General features: G+C 45.2%; 1 protein-coding gene across 2 annotated transcripts in view; it reads left to right on the plus strand.

The window, feature by feature from the left end:
• LOC112267659 (interleukin-1 receptor accessory protein-like 1) overlaps positions 1-23,177 on the plus strand; it is an 810,683-nt gene that overhangs the window by 178,876 nt on the left and 608,630 nt on the right. For both annotated transcript variants that reach the window (XM_042323751.1, XM_042323754.1), the window contains exons 4-5: positions 12,650-12,836; positions 15,542-15,695. In XM_042323751.1, coding sequence (XP_042179685.1) covers positions 12,650-12,836; positions 15,542-15,695 — 341 coding nt within the window. The remainder of the gene's footprint in view (positions 1-12,649; positions 12,837-15,541; positions 15,696-23,177) is intronic.

Raw genomic sequence — 23,177 nt, forward strand, 5'->3', positions numbered from 1 at the left:
CATCGAGAGCATCCTGACAGGTTGCATCACTGTCTGGTATGGCAACTACTCGGCCTCCGACCGCAAGGCACTACAGAGGATAGTGAGAACGGCCCAGTACATCACTGGGGCCAAGCTTCCTGCCATCCAGCACCTCTATACCAGGCGGTGTCAGAGGAAGGCCCTAAAAATTGTCAAAGACTCCAGCCACCCTAGTCATAGACTGTTCCCTCTGCTACCGTACGGCAAGCGGTACTGGAGTACCAAGTCTAGGTCCAAGAGGCTTCTAAACAGCTTCTACCCCCAAGCCATAAGACTCCTGAACATCTAGTCAAATGGCTACCCAGACTATTTGCATTGCCCCCTCCCCCTCCCCTCTCCACTCCACTGCCACTCTCTATTGTCATCTATGCATAGTCACTTTAATTACCTACATGTACATACTACCTCAACTAACCTGTGACCCCCGCACATTGACTCTGTACCGGCACCCCCCTTTATATATTGTTATTTTTTACTGCTGCTCTTTAATTACTTGTTACTTTTATCTCTTATTCTTATCTGTATTTTTTAAAACTGCACTGTTGGTAAGTTAGCATTTAAACTGTAAGGTCCTGTTGTATTCGGCACATGTGACTAATACAATTTGATTTGATTTGATTTGGTATGCTAATGCGAGCAAACAGAGAAATGTCACAGAGCCACATGAGGGAATATTTCAGGGGGAATCCTCAGTAAGCAGTTGGCTGTTCACATGCATTAGGGGCTTCGTGTTATTAATGGTGTCGAGGCATGTCCTGTCCTACTATGCCTTGGCTGTCACCAGAGGAAGGAGAGACTGGATTAGTATTCCGCTGCAGGGCCCAGCTGGTGATCTCTCAGTCAAATGGGACGTCCAGAGACACTCTGTCACTCTGCCACCAGTCAAGCCCTGTCCCATTGATCCAGCCCCGCCGTCACAGCCAATCAGAGCCAGAGACTAAGGAGGGAGGGGGGACTGGAGGGGGAGGTGAGGTGGAGTGTATGATGTATTCTAGACTGTGTTTGTGTTATGGCTACCTGGCAGGCACCTGGCTGTTGTCTGTGTGAGGCTGGGAGGTGAGTGAGTGTGTGGAGACAGAATTACCTCTTGGTGGTAAATGCTTTCTAGTAACAAATGGTAGCCTTCTCTCTCTGCCCTTTGGTGAGGAAAACATACGTACACACACACACATGTACACACTCACACGCACATGCATACACACACACGCACATGCACACACATTCCCAATTTCAATGTATTACCTTGCTCCTACTAGACAGGGGACACCTCATGTTATGGCCTTGAGTGTGATGTGAGAAATGTTTTATTAATTAATTCGCTATGAATTATGGAATCTTCCTACTATTTAAACTCATCAGAGAATACATGGTCCATTAAAAAGGATGATGAAGTACATTGTTAGGCAAATTAGAGTCATTTATTTTATCTTGAGGAAGCAGTGAACTATAGTTTTTTGGAATGACAAAGGTGTAAAGGTTTTGTCTAGGAAGTAAAAACGAAATTCCACTGTGTCTGAAAGACATTCATGGTACCACAAAGTGATCCTTTCAATTGTGGCACCGCATATATTGTGTGACCATTTTACAGAACGATTACTGTGTAATGTTGAGGTTTTGCCCTCTGTTTAATATCTGCCACTCGACAGTAACGATGCATTGACGGTGAGCTATTACACAAATATACGTCCTAATACTTCAGCCAGCCACTTGTGTGCTTTTTGTGAGGTTTCCCAAGGCCTCTCTCAGGGTGCTTCCCAAATAACACTCTATCCCCTATATAGTGCACGGGCCCTGGTCAAAAGTAGTACCCCATATAGGTAACAGGGTACCATTTGGGATGCACACTCGATGTGATTGGAATAGGATTTAATCCAGTGGATGCATGTGTTAAGGTCTGCATCAATCTGTTAGACACTCTTCACGCTTTCGCTGATTGGAGATTTGTCCTGTGCTCTTGCCTCAGTTCCATTTGATTAAGCCTGAAGCCTGAATCCCAGAGGCTGCATGCGGGAGGAAATCTGAGGCTGGGATTGGCTGAGGAGATGGGTGGAGTTACCGGTCGGCTACTGGGTGATGCCGCATCCTCACCTGTCACAATCGTGTGTCCTCGCACGGCTACCCAGGACAATTCTTTTGAAAGGTCATGTTACTAATTTCTCAAATGGAAATTTGCCCCTGTACCTCACTGGGCCAATTGTGCGCCGCCCTATGGGACTCCCAATAACGACCGGTTGTGATACAGCCTGGATTCAAACCAGGGTGTCTGTAGTGACGCCTCTAACACTCGGGAGCCCAAACACATGAAACATATGACTCTGTTCCATTTATTCCATTCCTCCCACCAGCCTCCACTGCTGTGAACATTTGACATGAGTGTATGGTAGATATTATTAGTATATTGTAATATTACAAAATGACTCTGGAATCACCAGTAGGCTACAGTAGAAGTGTTCAACTCTTACCCTACGAGGTCCGGAGCCTGCTGGTTTTCTGTTCTACCTGATAATTCATTTGCCTCACCTGTTGTCCCATGTCTAAATCAATCCCTGATTAGAGAGGAAGAATGAAAAACTGCAGTGGAACAGGCTTCTTGGTCCAGAGTTGAGTTTGAAGGGAATCTGCTCTCTGATATCCTTTTTTTGTTGTTGTTGCGACTTTTAGATTCTGTTTGAAATGAAAGCGGCCATATAAAATAAATCTATTATTATTATTATTATTATCTGCACTATGCCTCCCAAGCCAAGTAGGCAGGCTGAGAGACAGGCATCAAACTAGACTTGGACCAGCGGTATCTGATAGTAGAGACACTGACCTTCTCTCGTCATATCAGATGGGGTTTTTATCTTCCAGACAAAATGTCAGAATGCACTTTCTTCCTCAGCAGAATCCAATTGACACTGCCTCCCTCCCCCATCCTCACCCTCTTCCCATCCCTCCATCGCAGCCCCCTATTCACAAACGCTACAACTCTGAGCGAGACAACCCCTATACTACAGCTGTCACTCAAGGGAGGAGAAGCATAACATGAACAGGTCATTCAGACGTTTGGAAAAAAGAGAAAGAATCAAAGTGGTTTGGAACTTGGAACTTTGACCATTTTACTCTCTCATTGAAATATGTCTGTACCAAACGGATATAGGCCTACTCAGTGTATAGGTTTTAGTATGCATGGTATTTCTGAGTGGCCATACATTTTGCCCGTGTGCTTTGGGAGGACAAATTAATAAAGACACGGTTAAATGAAAGAGACAAATTGTTTCATAAAGTTATGGAATCTAGTTGAAAATACAGGGTTGGGTGAAATGATTTCCCTCAAGGCACCATTCACTGAGGGATTAGAGACTGTGTAATAGAGCAAGACAGACCACTGCATGTTAAAGGTAACAGCACAGCTAGAGATAGGACAGACACGGCACTGCCAAAAGCTCTCAGTCAGATGGATGAGATTGGAGTTCTCCATCACACCTGGAATGAAAAACGAGAACTTTACATAAGATGTGCAGATAAAGAAAATGAAGGTGTGGTGACTAAAGTAGATCATTGAGGTGCTGTATAACCAGTCACATAATGAAGGTGTGGTGACTAAAGTAGTTCATTGAGGTGCTGTATAACCAGTCACATAATGAAGGTGTGGTGACTAAAGTAGATCATTGAGGTGCTGTATAACCAGTCACATAATGAAGGTGTGGTGACTAAAGTAGATCATTGAGGTGCTGTATAACCAGTCACATACTGAAGGTGTGGTGACTAAAGTAGTTCATTGAGGTGCTGTATAACCAGTCACATAATGAAGGCGTGGTGACTAAAGTAGATCATTGAGGTGCTGTATAACCAGTCACATAATGAAGGCGTGGTGACTAAAGTAGATCATTGAGGTGCTGTATAACCAGTCACATAATGAAGGCGTGGTGACTAAAGTAGATCATTGAGGTGCTGTATAACCAGTCACATAATGAAGGTGTGGTGACTAAAGTAGATCATTGAGGTGCTGTATAACCAGTCACATAATGAAGGTGTGGTGACTAAAGTAGTTCATTGAGGTGCTGTACAACCAGTCACATAATGAATGTGTGGTGACTAAAGTAGATCATTGAGGTGCTGTATAACCAGTCACATACTGAAAGTGTGGTGACTAAAGTAGATCATTGAGGTGCTGTATAACCAGTCACATAATGAAGGTGTGGTGACTAAAGTAGATCATTGAGGTGCTGTATAACCAGTCACATACTGAAGGTGTGGTGACTAAAGTAGATCATTCAGGTGCTGTATAACCAGTCACATACTGAAGGTGTTGTGACTAAAGTAGTTAATTCAGGTGCTGTATAACCAGTCACATACTGAAGGTGTGGTGACTAAAGTAGTTAATTCAGGTGCTGTATAACCAGTCACATAATGAAGGTGTGGTGACTAAAGTAGTTCATTGAGGTGCTGTATAACCAGTCACATAATGAAGGCGTGGTGACTAAAGTAGATCATTGAGGTGCTGTATAACCAGTCACATAATGAAGGTGTGGTGACTAAAGTAGATCATTGAGGTGCTGTATAACCAGTCACATAATGAAGGTGTGGTGACTAAAGTAGTTCATTGAGGTGCTGTACAACCAGTCACATAATGAATGTGTGGTGACTAAAGTAGTTAATTGAGGTGCTGTATAACCAGTCACATAATGAAGGTGTGGTGACTAAAGTAGTTCATTCAGGTGCTGTATAACCAGTCACATAATGAATGTGTGGTGACTAAAGTAGTTCATTCAGGTGCTGTATAACCAGTCACATAATGAAGGTGTGGTGACTAAAGTAGTTCATTCAGGTGCTGTATAACCAGCCACATAATGAAGGTGTGGTGACTAAAGTAGTTCATTCAGGTGCTGTATAACCAGTCACAAAATGCTTATGATGCAGCAGAGTTCCCCCTTATCCTCTCTCCCCTACATGGATAACAGATCCTGCATAGAGAGAAAAAAACTGTGCTGTATAACCAGTCACATAATGTGTGTGTGTGTGTGTGTGTGTGTGTGTGTGTGTGTGTGTGTGTGTGTGTGTGTGTGTGTGTGTGTGTGTGTGTGTGTGTGTGTGTGTGTGTGTGTGTGTGTGTGTGTGTGTGTGTGTGTGTGTGTGTGTGTGTGTGTGTGTGTGTGTGTGTGTGTTTGGGGAGAGACATTTAATGACTGCAAAAACACCAGCAAATCTGCTCCAAGTGATTGTAATTTTGGACATTTATTCCAACGCATTACAGAGAGATATGTTTTCATATTCAAATGTAAGCAAGGTTTGGAATGATTATGTTTTAGTCAAGTATTATATCTGTTTGTGCTTCTTGCGGTCTATTTGCAGTCTACAAATGATTTGTAATTATGTTCTGGCCCCCTGACCATCCACTCAAGAAGAGGTCGTCCCACGGCTGAATCTAGTTGATGATCCCTGGCATAGAAGATCAACATGTGTCTCTCTCCATAGTCATTTATGGAGACGTGAAATCCGCAAGCGGCTGAGAAGCTCAACATTTTGGGCCTTCTCTCCAGAGACAGAGGCTAAGTGGAGGCCTGTTGGCCCAAAGTGAGGTTTGGGGAGTGGGCAGTTAATCACCTGGCCTCATGTGCTGACAGATGAGTTATGGAGCAGGCCACAGGTAGAGCCTCAGTCCTCCCACCACTCCTCACTGCCTCCCACCACAGCACGCCATGCCAACCTGACCTTCGCTTGGGTCATAAATAATGCACTGACCATAAAAGACTGATTATGGGTCATCTGTAGCCCTGGTCTGTCTGGCCACTGGGTGCAGGTTGTCATCAGTGCTGATTTGGCAGCTGCTAGCTGGCTGGTTGTTTGCCGAGCTCTGGACTGAGTTGGGCTAGCGTGCCTCATGGTGGAGCCTGATGTACCAGCAAGGTCCAGCTAAAGGTCATGGCCCGCTGTCCATGGTACTGGTTTCACCAGTTTGTGAGATTTTGATGTATAGTCCAGTCGAATACAAGCGGGTGTGTTAAGGGTTGAAAGGAGTTTGACAATTGTCCAAGTTATCTTTTTATTGAGTGACGGGGATTTATTGTAAACATTTGTGACAATGTTTCTACATTATTATTACTTTAAGGTATACCTCTAATGAGAATCAACAAGTGTTCAATTTCCTGCTCTATTAAAGTAGAACTTGCAGATCTTTTAATTAAGAATTCAGTAATGAATTAATCCCACAGGTACCTTGCGATCTGAGGAGAATGGTTTCACATTAGTTCTACAGCTTGGAGCTTTAATATCGCAGGGAACAGATACTGAGTTAGAGGGAGTAGAGGGAATTATGTTCCATATTTCTCTTCAACCAAAACAAGGGAGATGATGTCATAAATGAGGTTAGGAGAGAATAATTAAGAATGGATGTAATGATTTTGCCAAGTTGATTTTGCCAAGTTGGGCCCTTGGTATCTAATTTCAATTACAATAATGTGTGATTAATAATTTATCAAGCTCCTGAAATAATGACCTTGTCCTAAAAATTATGAATTCATTTTGACATGAGAGCAAGCAAGAGCGGGGAATAGTTTATCCCCAATGGTACTGTTTTACATTGCACCCCAAATAGGTATTTTTTTACATGTTTGTAAAAAGTGGCTGTACTATATACTGATACAACAATACAGGCAACATTGTGTTGGTCATTATTTTAATAAGGTGAGGTAGTCAGTTCATCGTTGACCTACCATCCATTACTCCTACCCGGGATTTTACTAGATGGGATACAGCTTTTGTCAGATTTGACTTTTTATAGTAGGTTAGGATAACTTAAGCAGCAGGTTAAGGGAATTTACATAGCAGGTTAGGAGAATTAGGTTAAGTTTAGATAAAGGGTTAGCTAAAATGCCCAAAAAACTACTTTTGCCGTCAATATCACAAAAAATGTATCACAAATAATGTATCCCTTCTGGCCATGACCTCCTTCCCTGTCGCATATTGCAACAACCATTTCTATTATGGAAACAAATCCTCCATTTGCCCTCCAGCTCTCTGTGTGCAAACTGTCAGCCAAGGTGTTCTCCACTCAAATATGAACTGCATGATATCTGTCTGTAATTGACTTGACATTGAACAGCAGCCTCTCGTCAGCTCCCATTGACATGCTGTCATTAATATTGTGGTATTAACTTGGTATAACCAATATATCCAAAAGTATACTCAGCTGAATACTTTAGTATGCACTATGCCAGTGTTTCCCAACTCCGGTCCTCAAGGACCCAGTACAGTACAGTACATGTTTTTGTTGTGGCCTTCGACAAGCACACCTGTTTCTACTTGTCAACTAATCATCAAGCCCTTGACAAGTTGAACCAGGTGTTTTTGTCCTGGTCTACAACAACAACGAGGGCTGTTGGGGCTACGGGAGGACCGGAGATGGGAACCACTGCAGTATACAGAAGCCTATACTTCCTGTCTAGTAGACATTTAGTTCTGAGTATACAGTAATTGATGTACAGTGGACTGAAAGCGGTGTGTTTGTCCTGGCCACATTGTTCATGAATATACAGTATAGATAGTGCTACTGACTGAACACAAAGCACTACTGTTCTCCATCCTCCTGGCTCTCTTGCTGAACACAAAGCACTACTGTTCTCCATCCTCCTGGCTCTCTTGCTGAACACAAAGCACTACTGTTCTCCATCCTCCTGGCTCTCTTGCTGAACACAAAGCACTACTGTTCTCCATCCTCCTGGCTCTCTTGCTGAACACAAAGCACTACTGTTCTCCATCCTCCTGGCTCTCTTGCTGAACACAAAGCACTACTGTTCTCCATCCTCCTGGCTCTCTTGCTGAACACAAAGCACTACTGTTCTCCATCCTCCTGGCTCTCTTGCTGAACACAAAGCGCTACTGTTCTCCATCCTCCTGGCTCTCTTGCTGAACACAAAGCGCTACTGTTCTCCATCCTCCTGGCTCTCTTGCTGAACACAAAGCACTACTGTTCTCCATCCTCCTGGCTCTCTTGCTGAACACAAAGCACTACTGTTCTCCATCCTCCTGGCTCTCTTGCTGAACACAAAGCACTACTGTTCTCCATCCTCCTGGCTCTCTTGCTGAACACAAAGCACTACTGTTCTCCATCCTCCTGGCTCTCTTGCTGAAAACAAAGCACTACTGTTCTCCATCCTCCTGGCTCTCTTGCTGAACACAAAGCACTACTGTTCTCCATCCTCCTGGCTCTCTTGCTGAACACAAAGCACTAGTTCTCCATCCTCCTGGCTCTCTTGCTGAACACAAAGCACTACTGTTCTCCATCCTCCTGGCTCTCTTGCTGAACACAAAGCACTACTGTTCTCCATCCTCCTGGCTCTCTTGCTGAACACAAAGCACTACTGTTCTCCATCCTCCTGGCTCTCTTGCTGAACACAAAGCACTACTGTTCTCCAAGGGAGCACTACTGTTCTCCATCCTCCTGGCTCTCTTGCTGAACACAAAGCACTACTGTTCTCCATCCTCCTGGCTCTCTTGCTGAACACAAAGCACTACTGTTCTCCATCCTCCTGGCTCTCTTGCTGAACACAAAGCACTACTGTTCTCCATCCTCCTGGCTCTCTTGCTGAACACAAAGCACTACTGTTCTCCATCCTCCTGGCTCTCTTGCTGAACACAAAGCACTACTGTTCTCCATCCTCCTGGCTCTCTTGCTGAACACAAAGCACTACTGTTCTCCATCCTCCTGGCTCTCTTGCTGAACACAAAGCACTACTGTTCTCCATCCTCCTGGCTCTCTTGCTGAACACAAAGCACTACTGTTCTCCATCCTCCTGGCTCTCTTGCTGAACACAAAGCACTACTGTTCTCCATCCTCCTGGCTCTCTTGCTGAACACAAAGCACTACTGTTCTCCATCCTCCTGGCTCTCTTGCTGAACACAAAGCACTACTGTTCTCCATCCTCCTGGCTCTCTTGCTGAACACAAAGCACTACTGTTCTCCATCCTCCTGGCTCTCTTGCTGAACACAAAGCACTACTGTTCTCCATCCTCCTGGCTCTCTTGCTGAACACAAAGCACTACTGTTCTCCATCCTCCTGGCTCTCTTGCTGAACACAAAGCACTACTGTTCTCCATCCTCCTGGCTCTCTTGCTGAACACAAAGCACTACTGTTCTCCATCCTCCTGGCTCTCTTGCTGAACACAAAGCACTACTGTTCTCCATCCTCCTGGCTCTCTTGCTGAACACAAAGCACTACTGTTCTCCATCCTCCTGGCTCTCTTGCTGAACACAAAGCACTACTGTTCTCCATCCTCCTGGCTCTCTTGCTGAACACAAAGCACTACTGTTCTCCATCCTCCTGGCTCTCTTGCTGAAAACAAAGCACTACTGTTCTCCATCCTCCTGGCTCTCTTGCTGAACACAAAGCACTACTGTTCTCCATCCTCCTGGCTCTCTTGCTGAACACAAAGCACTACTGTTCTCCATCCTCCTGGCTCTCTTGCTGAACACATTGCACTACTGTTCTCCATCCTCCTGGCTCTCTTGCTGAAAACAAAGCACTACTGTTCTCCATCCTCCTGGCTCTTGCTGAAAACAAAGCACTTGTTCTGAACTGAACACAAAGCACTACTGTTCTCCATCCTCCTGGCTCTCTTGCTGAACACAAAGCACTACTGTTCTCCATCCTCCTGGCTCTCTTGCTGAACACAAAGCACTACTGTTCTCCATCCTCCTGGCTCTCTTGCTGAACACAAAGCACTACTGTTCTCCATCCTCCTGGCTCTCTTGCTGAACACAAAGCACTACTGTTCTCCATCCTCCTGGCTCTCTTGCTGAACACAAAGCACTACTGTTCTCCATCCTCCTGGCTCTCTTGCTGAACACACAGTACTACTGTTCTCCATCCTCCTGGCTCTCTTGCTGAACACAAAGCACTACTGTTCTCCATCCTCCTGGCTCTCTTGCTGAAACAAAGCACTACTGTTCTCCATCCTCCTGGCTCTCTTGCTGAACACAAAGCACTACTGTTCTCCATCCTCCTGGCTCTCTTGCTGAACACAAAGCACTACTGTTCTCCATCCTCCTGGCTCTCTTGCTGAACACAAAGCACTACTGTTCTCCATCCTCCTGGCTCTCTTGCTGAACACAACTGTTCTCCAGCTGAATAGCACTACTGTTCTCCATCCTCCTGGCTCTCTTGCTGAACACAAAGCACTACTGTTCTCCATCCTCCTGGCTCTCTTGCTGAACACAAAGCACTACTGTTCTCCATCCTCCTGGCTCTCTTGCTGAACACAAAGCACTACTGTTCTCCATCCTCCTGGCTCTCTTGCTGAACACAAAGCACTACTGTTCTCCATCCTCCTGGCTCTCTTGCTGAACACAAAGCACTACTGTTCTCCATCCTCCTGGCTCTCTTGCTGAACACAAAGCACTACTGTTCTCCATCCTCCTGGCTCTCTTGCTGAACACAAAGCACTACTGTTCTCCATCCTCCTGGCTCTCTTGCTGAACACAAAGCACTACTGTTCTCCATCCTCCTGGCTCTCTTGCTGAACACAAAGCACTACTGTTCTCCATCCTCCCGGCTCTCTTGCAGAACACAAAGCACTACTGTTCTCCATCCTCCTGGCTCTCTTGCTGAACACAAAGCACTACTGTTCTCCATCCTCCTGGCTCTCTTGCTGAAAAGGCAGTGTGACGGATGTGAACCGTTGGAAAGACATCGTAGGACAAAGTGTTGGCCCGGGCCATCGATCACTCAACAGCCAGGCTGACACTATTCTCTCTGTCTCTCCCACCGGGTGAGTTTATCAGCACTGCCCAGAATATTTAACAGGGGAGCGGACCGGGGATCTCATTTGTTCAGGTGTCCATCTGGTGCAGGTTGTCTGGGATAATCTCCACATCATGTCGCATTTGCATCCTCCGCTTCATAAAATGGGCAGACTTAATCGGACAGACCGCGGTGCCCAGTAGAGGGTGTGTCTGACTATGGACCGACCGGGCCTTTGCTTACTGCTTGCTAATCTGCGAGGCTGCGCTAATGCCGTGGCAATTATAGAAGGATTCCACTTGTTTATAATTGGTTGTTGGTTCAGCCTCAAATCTGTGTTACCAGCTTGCGCCCCTGAAATTACCCAATGAGGTTTTCCTAAATGTTGTCATTTGTTGAAATCTGTAGACCAGAAGGATTTTATATTATGGGCCAATTGATACAGTGCTCACCCTCTTGAAGAACTAGGCTACACAGCTACTGATGATAGTCGTGAGTGGAGACAATCTTATTAGCTATAGATGCATAGACGGATCAAAGGTCACACTGATTGAGCTCATTGATCACATTAGGCTGGCTTTTCCCTCCGACATTGTATGGAATTCCCTGCACACTCAATACCTCTGTCCATTGATTCCAAAAATCCATGGATCCTTGCCTAAGAATCACTCATCTGGAGTCAAAGGCCAAACATGAACCTGTTTACCTAGCCATAAAAAACATCAACCAGCTGTAATGACTGATGTATTACTATGGCTGTGGAAGGGTTATACTGCAATCGACTCGAACTCCCTGCTCATTCATGTGAGCATGCTACTGGAGTTCCTGCTGCTGTGGGCCAATTGTTATTGAACAGTTGTACAGATTCAACACAGAGTGATTATTAGACTGAGCACAGTGAAATTGTACCACACAGTATGGTGCCATAGTGTTGTACATGACTGGGTTGCCAGACCTGGTATTTACATTATACCCTCACAGCTTTCAGTCACAGTTGTAGTCCTCTGGGCTGATAGGCTTTTCTCTATCAGGTCTGACCAGTTACATAATATCAACTCTGGCAAGTCATTTTCTGCTAGCTTGCACCGTATCTGCATAAAGGCGTCGAAACAAAAGGCTCACTCAATCTTCACTGCTGTTGACTTTCAGAACTGCCGTTCTGCATTAGCCCTCGTCTCCCTTCCACCTCCGTTTTCCCCACTTTTCTTTTGCCGTTGCCATCGATAATTTGTGATATCCAGGTTCATCCCTCCTGCATCATTTACATTCCTCCTGGATGGGTGAGAAAACACAATGCAGCTCTGTATGAACGGTCCGGACAACCAGCCACGGCTGAGTGGAGGTGGAGAGATGATTCTTCACGTTGACGAGAGAGGAGAATGTCAAACTTTCCCATATTCTCCCCCCGAACCAGATGGCTCACTGTATCTGGGTGTCAATGGTTTAGATCAAACAAGTAGGGCTAATGAGTTAAGAATGTTTTGATCCGTTATTCAAGTACCTGCATTCACTTTCCAAATGTATACTGGACCAAAATATAAACGATTTTTACTGAGTTGCAGTATATATAAGGAAATCAGTCAATTGAAATACATTCATTTGGCCCTAATCTATGGATTTCCCATGACTGGGCAGGGGCACAGCCATACGCCCACCCACTGGGGAGCCAGGCCCACCCACTGGGGAGCCAGGCCCACCCACTGGGGAGCCAGGCCCACCCACTGGGGAGCCAGGCCCAGCCAAGCAGAATTAGTTTTTCCCCACAAAAGGGCTTTATTACAGTTTATTACAGTTTCATCAAATGTATACTGTATCAATACCTGTCAACATATAGTGATAGAGGCGTGAGAGAACAATGTTATACAAAAATGATTAAACTTATTGATTTGTTCACTTGTGTTTTGCAGGAATTCCACATATTGTATGAAAGTGTCCATGTCACTGACAGTGGCGGAGAATGACACAGACCTCTGCTACAACTCCAAAATGAGGTACTTCGAGAAGGCAGAGTTAAGCAAAAGTAAAGATATCACCTGTCCGGACATTGAGGATTATGTACAGCCGGGGAAGGAGCCAGAGATAGTATGGTACAAGGTAAGAGTCCACTATAGCATTATGTCTGTAACTTATCTCAGATTGAATGCCATAGGGGCAGTTTCAAGGATACAAATTCAGCCTAGGCAGGTTCTCCACTGAGGCTGCTTTTTAGCCCAGGATTAGGCCTAGTATGTGTCTGGGAAACCACTGCTATGTGTCATGTATCAAATGTGATACATATATATTATCAGCGTATAATCAGAACTGTATGATCATGTAAATGTATTGAAAAAATGAGATTACATTTTTTTATTTTATATATATTATTACACTGCTCAAAAAAATAAAGGGAACACTAAAATAACACATCCTAGATCTGAATACTTATTTCTTTACATAGTTGAATGTGCTGACAACAAAATCACACAAAAATTATCACTGGAAATCAAATTTATCAACCCATGGAGGTCTGGATTTGGAGTCACACTCAAAATTAAAGTGGAAAACCACACTACAGGCTGATCCAACTTTGATGTAATGTCCTTAAAACAAGTCAAAATGAGGCTCAGTAGTGTGTGTGGCCTCCACGTGCCTGTATGACCTCCCTACAACGCCTGGGCATGCTCCTGATGAGGTGGCGGATGGTCTCCTGAGGGATCTCCTCCCAGACCTGGACTAAAGCATCTGCCAACTCCTGGACAGTCTGTGGTGCAACGTGGCGTTGGTGGATGGAGCGAGACATGATGTCCCAGATGTGCTCAATTGGATTCAGGTCTGGGGATCGGGCGGGCCAGTCCATAGCATCAATGCCTTCCTCTTGCAGGAACTGCTGACACACTCCAGCCACATGAGGTCTAGCATTGTCTTGCATTAGGAGGAACCCAGGGCCAACCGCACACCATATGGTCTCACAAGGGGTCTGAGGATCTCATCTCGGTACCTAATGGCAGTCAGGCTACCTCTGGTGAGCACATGGAGGGCTGTGCGGCCCCCCAAAGAAATGCCACCCCACACCATGACTGACCCACCGCCAAACCGGTCATGCTGGAGGATGTTGCAGGCAGCAGAACGTTCTCCACGGCGTCTCCAGACTGTCACATCTGTCACATGTGCTCAGTGTGAACCTGCTTTCATCTGTGAAGAGCACAGGGCGCCAGTGGTGAATTTGCCAATCTTGGTGTTCTCTGGCAAATGCCAAACGTCCTGCACGGTGTTGGGCTGTAAGCACAACCCCCACCTGTGGACGTCGGGCCCTCATACCACCCTCATGGAGTCTGTTTCTGACTGTTTGAGCAGACACATGCATATTTGTGGCCTGCTGGAGGTCATTTTGCAGGGCTCTGGCAGTGCTCCTCCTGCTCCTCCTTGCACAAAGGCGGAGGTAGCGGTCCTGCTGCTGGGTTGTTGCCCTCCTACGGCCTCCTCCACGTCTCCTGATGTACTGGCCTGTCTCCTGGTAGCGCCTCCATGCTCGGGACACTACGTTGACAGACACAGCAAACCTTCTTGCCACAGCTCGCATTGATGTGCCATCCTGGATGAGCTGCACTACCTGAGCCACTTGTGTGGGTTGTAGACTCCGTCTCATGCTACCACTAGAGTGAAAGCACCGCCAGCATTCAAAAGCGACCAAAACATCAGCCAGGAAGCATAGGTACTGAGAAGTGGTCTGAAGTCACCACCTGCAGAACCACTCCTTTATTGGGGGTGTCTTGCTAATTGCCTATAATTACCACCTGTTGTCTATTCCATTTGCACAACAGCATGTGAAATTTATTGTCAATTTGTGTTGCTTCCTAAGTGGACAATTTGATTTCACAGAAGTGTGATTGACTTGGAGTTACATTGTGTTGTTTAAGTGTTCCCTTTATTTTTTTGAGCAGTGTATTTTAGTCTAAGCATACTTGTATGTATTGTCTAGCAGCCTATGTGCTTGTTTGATGACAGTAGGTAGATTTATCCACCCATAACTCACAGCCACTCTGCAGAGCACCTCCTGAGATGTCATTTGTTTTTCATGAGACTCCCCCCTCCCCCCAAACGACTGGAGGGGGTCCTCAGAGTCAGACGTCTGGCTATCTGAGTCGACGAGCTGCCCTCACCGGCCCCGGCTGCCTGCCCACAGTGTAACAGCAGACTGACAGAGTAGCCGACAGAGGCCAGGGGCCAATTCATCAAAACTAGATGAATGTCGGATTAGATGGCCACAGTGCTTCTTCAGTTTCCCAGTGAATCAAATTAAAACATGGATAATGACTGTGGCCCTAGAATATTCTAGTTATTTGCTCTGTCTCTGGAAGCAGAGCTGATTGAATTCTGGGAGACCCGTGAGCGCAGGTGGAACCAACCCACGGTATTCCAGTTTTCCTGCTGTGGGTGAATGAGTTTGTGTGGCACAAGTTCCCTTTTCCAAAGGCCTCGTTCTTCCTCTGGGTTCATTCCCACCAAAATGAACTGCTTCAACCCCATACATTCTTCCTCTAGTGGGAACTTAGCGATATAATGTTGTATAATTGATCACACTCGTCTTGCCAAAAACAGGAACTCAATACAACAACACTAAATACAAGATGAGAATGCATTTGTGATCAAAGAGATGTTAGAAGTTTGGAATGGTTCGATGCATTTCGTCAGGTGTCCATTTTTTCCACATGTCTACATTGTATGTTGTAAAAAGTGTAATCTAAGTCCAACTGTATACTGCTTTTCTGTTTCTTCGTGGTGTTTTACATTCATAAGCCTTCTCTCTATTTGAATCGAAGGAATGCAAGCCAAAGCAGTGGAGACAAAGCATTGTAAGGAGAAGAGATACTCTCTCTATCCGGGAGGTGCGTGAAGATGACATTGGAAATTACACGTGTGAATTACAGTTTGGCAGCTTCGTGGTGAGAAGAACTACAGAACTATCTGTTACAGGTAAGAGAAACTCCTTTGCGGGTCACATGTGCTCCATGCTGGGCCACTGGGGATAACTTGCATTGTGTTTTTATTGGCATTGATGAATGTTCATGTTGTTTTGTCTGTCAGCGAGGCAGAGTTCATTCTTTGTGGGAGAGCGGATTTAATAATCATTGCCATTGTGCAGTTGTGTCGTGTTCGTCGTCTATTTTGGGGATGGCCACAATAGTTGTTTGTATATGAGCTACAGATCTTCTGCTTGGCTGAAATGAAGAATATGTTTAGATTTTTTTTTAAACACAGATATCTGAGGTGTACATTCAGGAAGAAAATGTTGATGGGATTATGTTGCAGCAGACATCTCATTAGAAATAGGTCAGAATGCTGACATTTATCCATAGTAGTTATATTTATAAACATGATAATGGTAAATCTCTTACTACATGTTGTTCTGCTAAGAAAGTAGTTGTGAACCTTGTTGTCAGGGTTGTGGCTTCAATACCTCTGTGCTGTTGTGACTTCAGCTGGCGTTCTTAATTGCTAAGTAGTAGAATTTGCACAGAGCCACTTCATCACTTTTTCTTAACTAAGACTGTTCAAATATTAAAGCTTGAACTTAACGTTCCTTATCTTTAGAGGGAGGGGTGTGACAGAATAGAGATCGCTCGCCACCGCCACCTCCACCGCTAACGTTGATGTGCAGTAACAACTTGGACAGTCTTGACGGAAAACCCATAGTACAGGTGCATTCAATCAATGATACAATGATTACAAAAAGATCTACTCTACTCAGTCTTGCCCTCATGGCTGAACCCTGAAAAGAAAACACCAGAGAAAACCACTGTAGCAAGATATATTAAGAGCTGTTACATGTCAATGCATCACACCCATCATCCATAGTGGTCTCGAGGTCAAGCAAACTATTTGCAGTTTACGGCTATCTGATTACAGTTTATTATCCCCTAAAGAGACAAAGGCAGACTCCATAGAAGACCAATTTCACTCATCAATCTTGTTCCCTGCTGCCTCAGACGGTCCTCATCCTCCGGGATGATTCCCTTCCCCTCACAAAGAGACGCATTTAGCATTTTTGGATGAGGGATAGTTCACTCAAAATACAAAATGACACATTGGTTTCCTTTCCCTGTAAGCAGTCTATGGACAAGGTATGACAGTAATCCATGCGTTGGTTGAGTTTCTCTGGCACATCCACATGCTACCGTTTTAACATGATGCAGCGGAAAAATTACAATCACGGTCCCATGACTTGAATGGGATTTGAGCCACGAATGCTAAACCATTAGCATGTGGAAAGGGAAACTAAACCAAAGCATGGATTGCTGTCATACTTTGTCCATAGACTGCTTACAGGGTACGGAAACCAATATGTCATTTAGTAAAACTATCTCTTTAAGCGAGAAAACGTCCTGCTTTTGTGTTTGCAATTTTTTTATCCGACTGAAATCAGGAGGGAATCTGAGGACCCTCTCTCTTTCTCTCTCTCCCTCTCTCAGTCTCTCTCTCTCGCTCTCTCACTCTCTCTCTCTCCCTCTCTCAGTCTCGCTCTCTCGCTCTCTCACTCTCTCTCTCTCTCTCTCTCTCGCTCTCTCGCTCTCTCTCGCTCTCTCGCTCTCTCGCTCTCTCACTCTCTCGCTCTCTCGCTCTCTCACTCTCTCTCTCTCTCTCGCTCTCTCACTCTCTCTCTCTCTCTCTCTCTCTCTCGCTCTCTCGCTGGCGAATAATAATTACACGCTTCCGCCCACATATAGAGGGCAGAGGAAAGAACATGGCCCACCTACACGCATCATGTACGGTACATGTACATAAACATGCATACATAAATTACTTCCTGTAATAAAGACAAACACTGAGAGTACAAAACATTCCATGACATAGACTGAACAGGTGAATCCAGGTGAAAGCTATGATCCCTTATTGATGTCACCTGTTAACTCCACTTAAAACAATATAGATGAAGGGGAGGAGGCAGGTTAAAGAAGGATTCGTAAGCTTTGTGTCTGTGTGCCATTCAGAGTGTGAATGGTCTAGACAAAAGATTGAAGTGCCTTGAAACAGGGTATGGTAGTAGGTGCCAGGAGCACCGGTTTGAGTGTGTCAAGAACTGCAACGCTGCTGGGTTTTTCAGTCTCAACAGTTTCCCGTGTGTATCAAGAATGGTGCCCCACCCAAAGGACATCCAGCCAACTTGACACAACCATGGGAAGCGTTGAAGTCAACATGGGCCAGCACCCCTGTGGAGCGCTTTCAACACCTTGTAGAGTCCGTGCCCCAACAAGTTGAGGCAACTCAATATTAGGAAGGTGTTTCTAATGTTTCATCCACTGTGTGTATGTGCTGTAGCTAACTCAGTCCTTGAAGCAAAATGACCTTTAAATGACACATAGGACATTAGTTTAGACACATACATCCGTTAGAACTTTCATTACAATAATAGAACATTGAATGACAACAAGCCCATTGGCTATTTCATAAAAGACCAGTCTCACCAGTTCTACATATAAACAAGGCTATTTCCTCTAACGGGGGGGCTATGTTGCCGTGATGTTGTTGTGCCGTTGTAGTTATGTTGGACCCGGTGTGATCTGGAGGAAGTGGTACATTGTGTGACGTCCATCTAGTGCTCATGTGTTTGCAAAACAATCAGATTATCCTGATTTAATATGCAGCCATAATCATAACAATGCTTTCCTACACTATACTGTACAGTACGTCTCTCAGTATCCTACAGGGAAGCCACGATCCTGGTCCATACATTGTATAGTGTTGAATAGTCTGTATCAATACAGTACAGAACAATATGTTAGGTAGTTGTTGTGTGACTGGTGTAAATGGAGATATCTTCTGTTAAGACTATTATGACTCAAAGGCTGCATCTGTTTCTCCTTCCTGGCATGGCCAGGTGGTTCGTGTACCTGGTGAAAGAAAGGGAAATGAATTGATACATTACATGAAACAGTCACATCAAGTGTTTTTGAACTTGTCTTCAGCCACAGTGATCATGTTTTTAATGATTCACCCGCATGTGATCGTGTCAGACAGACTGTGAGATATCATATTGGTCCATCATAATGGCGCCGAAGCAGACGGCTGCCGTTTTACGATCCCGTAACCAATTGTGCTATTATGTATGTTTTTTCGCATTGTTTGTAACGTATTTTGTACATAATGTTTCTGCCATAATGTTTCTGCCACCGTGTCTTATGGGCAGCGATTACTCCCGTACTGGCGGAATTCTTCTTCTTCAACGAGTCGGACGAGAAGGATTTACTCCAGACACCAGACAAGGCCCTCATCCCAATCATTCGCAGGAGGAAAAGACAGAGATAATCAATAACAAAATAGACAAACTACGAGCACGTATATCCTACCAACGGGACATTAAAAACTGTAATATCATATGTTTCACCAAGTCGTGGATGAACGACGACATGAATTTAACTTTTTAATTTTTTTATTTCACCTTTATTTAACCAGGTAGGCTAGTTGAGAACAAGTTCTCATTTACAACTGCAACCTGGCCAAGATAAAGCATAGCAATGTGAACAGACAGCAACACAGAGTTACACATGGAGTAAACAATAAACAAGTCAATAACACAGTAGAATTTTTTTTTTTTTTTTTTTTAAAGAGTCGATATACATTGTGTGCAAAAGGCATGAGGAGGTAGGCAAATAATTACAATTTAGCAGATTAACACTAGAGTGATAAATGATCAGATGGTCATGTGCAGGTAGAGTGCAGGAGTGCAGGAGATACTGGTGTGCAAAAGAGCAGAAAAGTAAATAAATAAAAACAGTATGGGGATGAGGTAGGTAAATTGGGTGGGCTATTTACCGATGGACTATGTACAGCTGCAGTGATCGGTTAGCTGCTCAGATAGCAGATGTTTAAAGTTGGTGAGGGAGATAAAAGTCTCCAACTTCAACAATTTTTGCAATTCGTTCCAGTCACAGGCAGCAGAGAACTGGAAGGAAAGGCGGCCAAATGAGGTGTTGGCTTTAGCGATGATCAGTGAGATACACCTGCTGGAGCGCGTGCTACCATGGTGATGGTGTTGCCATCGTGACCAGTGAACTGAGATAAGGCGGAGCTTTACCTAGCATGGACTTGTAGATGACCTGGAGCCAGTGGGTCTGGCGATGAATATGTAGCGAGGGCCAGCCGACTAGAGCATACAGGTCGCAGTGGTGGGTGGTATAAGGTGCTTTGGTAACAAAGCGGATGGCACTGTGATAAACTGCATCCAGTTTGCTGAGTAGAGTATTGGAAGCCATTTTGTAGATGACATCGCCGAAGTCGAGGATCGGTAGGATAGTCAGTTTTATTAGGGTAAGTTTGGCAGCGTGAATGAAGGAGGCTTTGTTTCGGAATAGAAAGCCGACTCTAGATTTGATTTTGGATTGGAGATGTTTGATATGAGTCTGGAAGGAGAGTTTACAGTCTAGCCAGACACCTAGGTACTTATAGATGTCCACATATTCTAGGTCGGAACCATCCAGGGTAGTGATGCTAGTCGGGCGTGCGGGTGCAGGCAGCGAACGGTTGAAAAGCATGCATTTCGTTTTACTAGCGTTTAAGAGCAGTTGGAGGCCATGGAAGGAGTGTTGAATGGCATTGAAGCTCGTTTGAAGGTTAGATAGCACAGTGTCCAAGGAAGGGCCAGAAGTATACAGAATGGTGTCGACTGCGTAGAGGTGGATCAGGGAATCGCCCGCAGCAAGAGCAACATCATTGATATATAGAGAGAAAAGAGTCTGCCCGAGAATTGAACCCTGTGGCACCACCATAGAGACTGCCAGAGGACCGTACAACATTCCCTCCGATTTGACACACTGAACTCTGTCTGCAAAGTAGTTGGAGAACCAGGCAAGGCAGTCATTAGAAAAACCGAGGCTACTGAGTCTGCCGACAAGAATATGGTGATTGACAGAGTCGAAAGCCTTGGCCAGGTCGATGAAGACGGCTGCACAGTACTGTCTTTTATCGATGGCGGTTATGATATCGTTTAGTACCTTTAGCGTGGCTGAGGTGCACCCGTGACCGGCTCAGAAACCAGATTGCACAGCGGAGAAGGTACGGTGGGATTCGAGATGGTCAGTGATCTGCTTTCCAGTCCTTGGGGATCTCAGACGATATGAAAGAGAGGTTGAACAGGCTGGTAATAGGGGTTGCGACAATGGCGGCAGATAGTTTCAGAAATATAGGGTCCAGATTGTCAAGCCCAGCTGATTTGTACGGGTCCAGGTTTTGCAGCTCTTTCAGAACATCTGCTATCTGGATTTGTGTAAAGGAGAAGCTGGGGAGGCTTGGGCAAGTAGCTGCGGGGGGGGAGCTGTTGGCCGAGGTTGGAGTAGCCAGGAGGAAGGCATGGCCAGCCGTTGAGAAATGCTTGTTAAAGTTTTCAATTATCATGGATTTATCGGTGGTGACCGTGTTACCTAGCCTCAGTGCTGTGGGCAGCTGGGTGGAGGTGCTCTTGTCCTCCATGGACTTTACAGTGGCCACACAGCTGGTGGGTTTTAAACTTTTTCGGCAGCATAGAACAGTGGCCTCTGGTAAGACAAGGGGCGACGGTCTATGTATATTTGTAAACAACAGCTGGTGCATGAAATATAAAGAAGTCTCAAGGTTTTGCTCGCCTGAGGTAGAGTATCTCATGATAAGCTGTAGACCACAGAGCTGCTGCTTTCAAGGAGCAGGACTCTATTCCGGAAGTTTATAAGAAATCCTGCTATACCCTCTGACAAAACATCAAACAGGCAAAGCGTCAATACAGGACTAACTTTGAATCGTACTACACCGGCTCTGACGCTCGTCGGATGTGGCAGAGCTTGCAAGCTATTACAGACTACAAAGGGAAGCACAGCCGCGAGCTACCCAGTGACACAAACCTACCAGTTCAAAATTACTTCTATGCTCACTTTAAGGCAAGTAACACTGAAACATGCATAAGAGCACAAGCTGTTCCGGACAACTGTGTTATCACATTCTTCTTAGCCGATGTGAGTAAGACCTTTAAACAGGTCAACATTCACAAGGCCGCAGGGCCAGATGGATTAACAGGCTGTGTACTCCGTGTACTCACATCAACACCATTATGCCAGAAATCCTAGACCCACTCCAATTTGCATAACGCCCCAACAGTTCCACAGATCTCTATTGAACTCAACACTGCCCTTTCCCACCTGGACAAAAGGGCCTATGTGAGAATGCTATTCATTGACTACAGCTCAGCGTTCAACACCATAGTGCCCTCAAAGCTCATGACTAAGCTAAGGACCCTGGGGCTAAACACCTTCCTCTGCAACTGGATCCTGAACTTCCTGGCGGCCATCCCCGGTTGGTAAGGGTAGGGAACGACACATCCGCCACTCTAATCCTCAACACAGGGGCCCCTCATGGGTGCGTGCTCAGTCCCCTTCTGTACTCGCTGTTCACTCATGACTGCATGGCCAGGCACGACTCCAACACCATCATTAAGTTTGCAGATGACACAACAGTGGTAGGCCTGATCACCGACTGTGATGAGACAGCCTGTAGGGATGTGGTCAGAGACCTGGCCGTATGGTGCCAGGATAACAACCTCTCCCTCAACGTGATCAAGACAAAGTACATGATTGTGGACTACAGGAAAAGGAGGACCGAGCATGTCCCCATTCTCATCAACAGGGTTGTAGTGGAACAGGTTGAGAGCCTCAAGTTCCTTGGTGTCCACATCACCAACATACTACCATAGTCCAAACACACTAAGACAGTGTCGGGTTTGGTTCCTTGTTCCTTGTCAATCATTTGCTTATTGGTGAAATCAGCAATCAAACAATATCTTTAAGTAATTCAATCATTCATTTATTAATGCAATTGCAGACAGAAATTGACAACAGGAACATAGCACGGATGTTTCCGAGTAAGTTCTGCACCCCACCTAAGGGCACAGCTGATTATATACATGTGATCACTCCCTGGTGGTATGATCACCTACGTCAATGTATGTGTGTATCAATAAGCTGAGGTTACCTTATAAGGCAACCTAGTACAGTAGCTTCTCTGAATTTCTTAGCATTGTCCACTGTCACACAAGATCAAAATGTCAAAACCAGACAGTTGTTACTTCTCTTTATCTAGTTTCGGTCTGACTCAGACCTAGCCTGCAAGCACACTCTCACAACAGCCAGGGCATAACCACAAAGACTAATATAGATAGCTTGTGCAACATATAGTGGGAGAGGTTTTAGACACATAGCAACAGTATCTTATTATAAGGCCTGCAGCAAAACATATGAATCTTAAGGTCCCCTTAATCAATAATGGGGAGGGTCTGTGGGACCCACCCCTACAACAGTCGTGAAGTGGGCACGACAAAACCTATTCCCCTCAGGAGACTGAAAAGATTTGGCATGAGTCCTCAGATCCTCAAAAGGTTCTACAGCTGCACCATCGAGAGCAACCTGACTGGTTGCATCACTGCCTGGTATGGCAACT

The sequence above is a fragment of the Oncorhynchus tshawytscha genome, linkage group LG07 (genome assembly GCF_018296145.1).
Source record: "Oncorhynchus tshawytscha isolate Ot180627B linkage group LG07, Otsh_v2.0, whole genome shotgun sequence".
Lineage (NCBI taxonomy): Eukaryota > Metazoa > Chordata > Actinopteri > Salmoniformes > Salmonidae > Oncorhynchus > Oncorhynchus tshawytscha.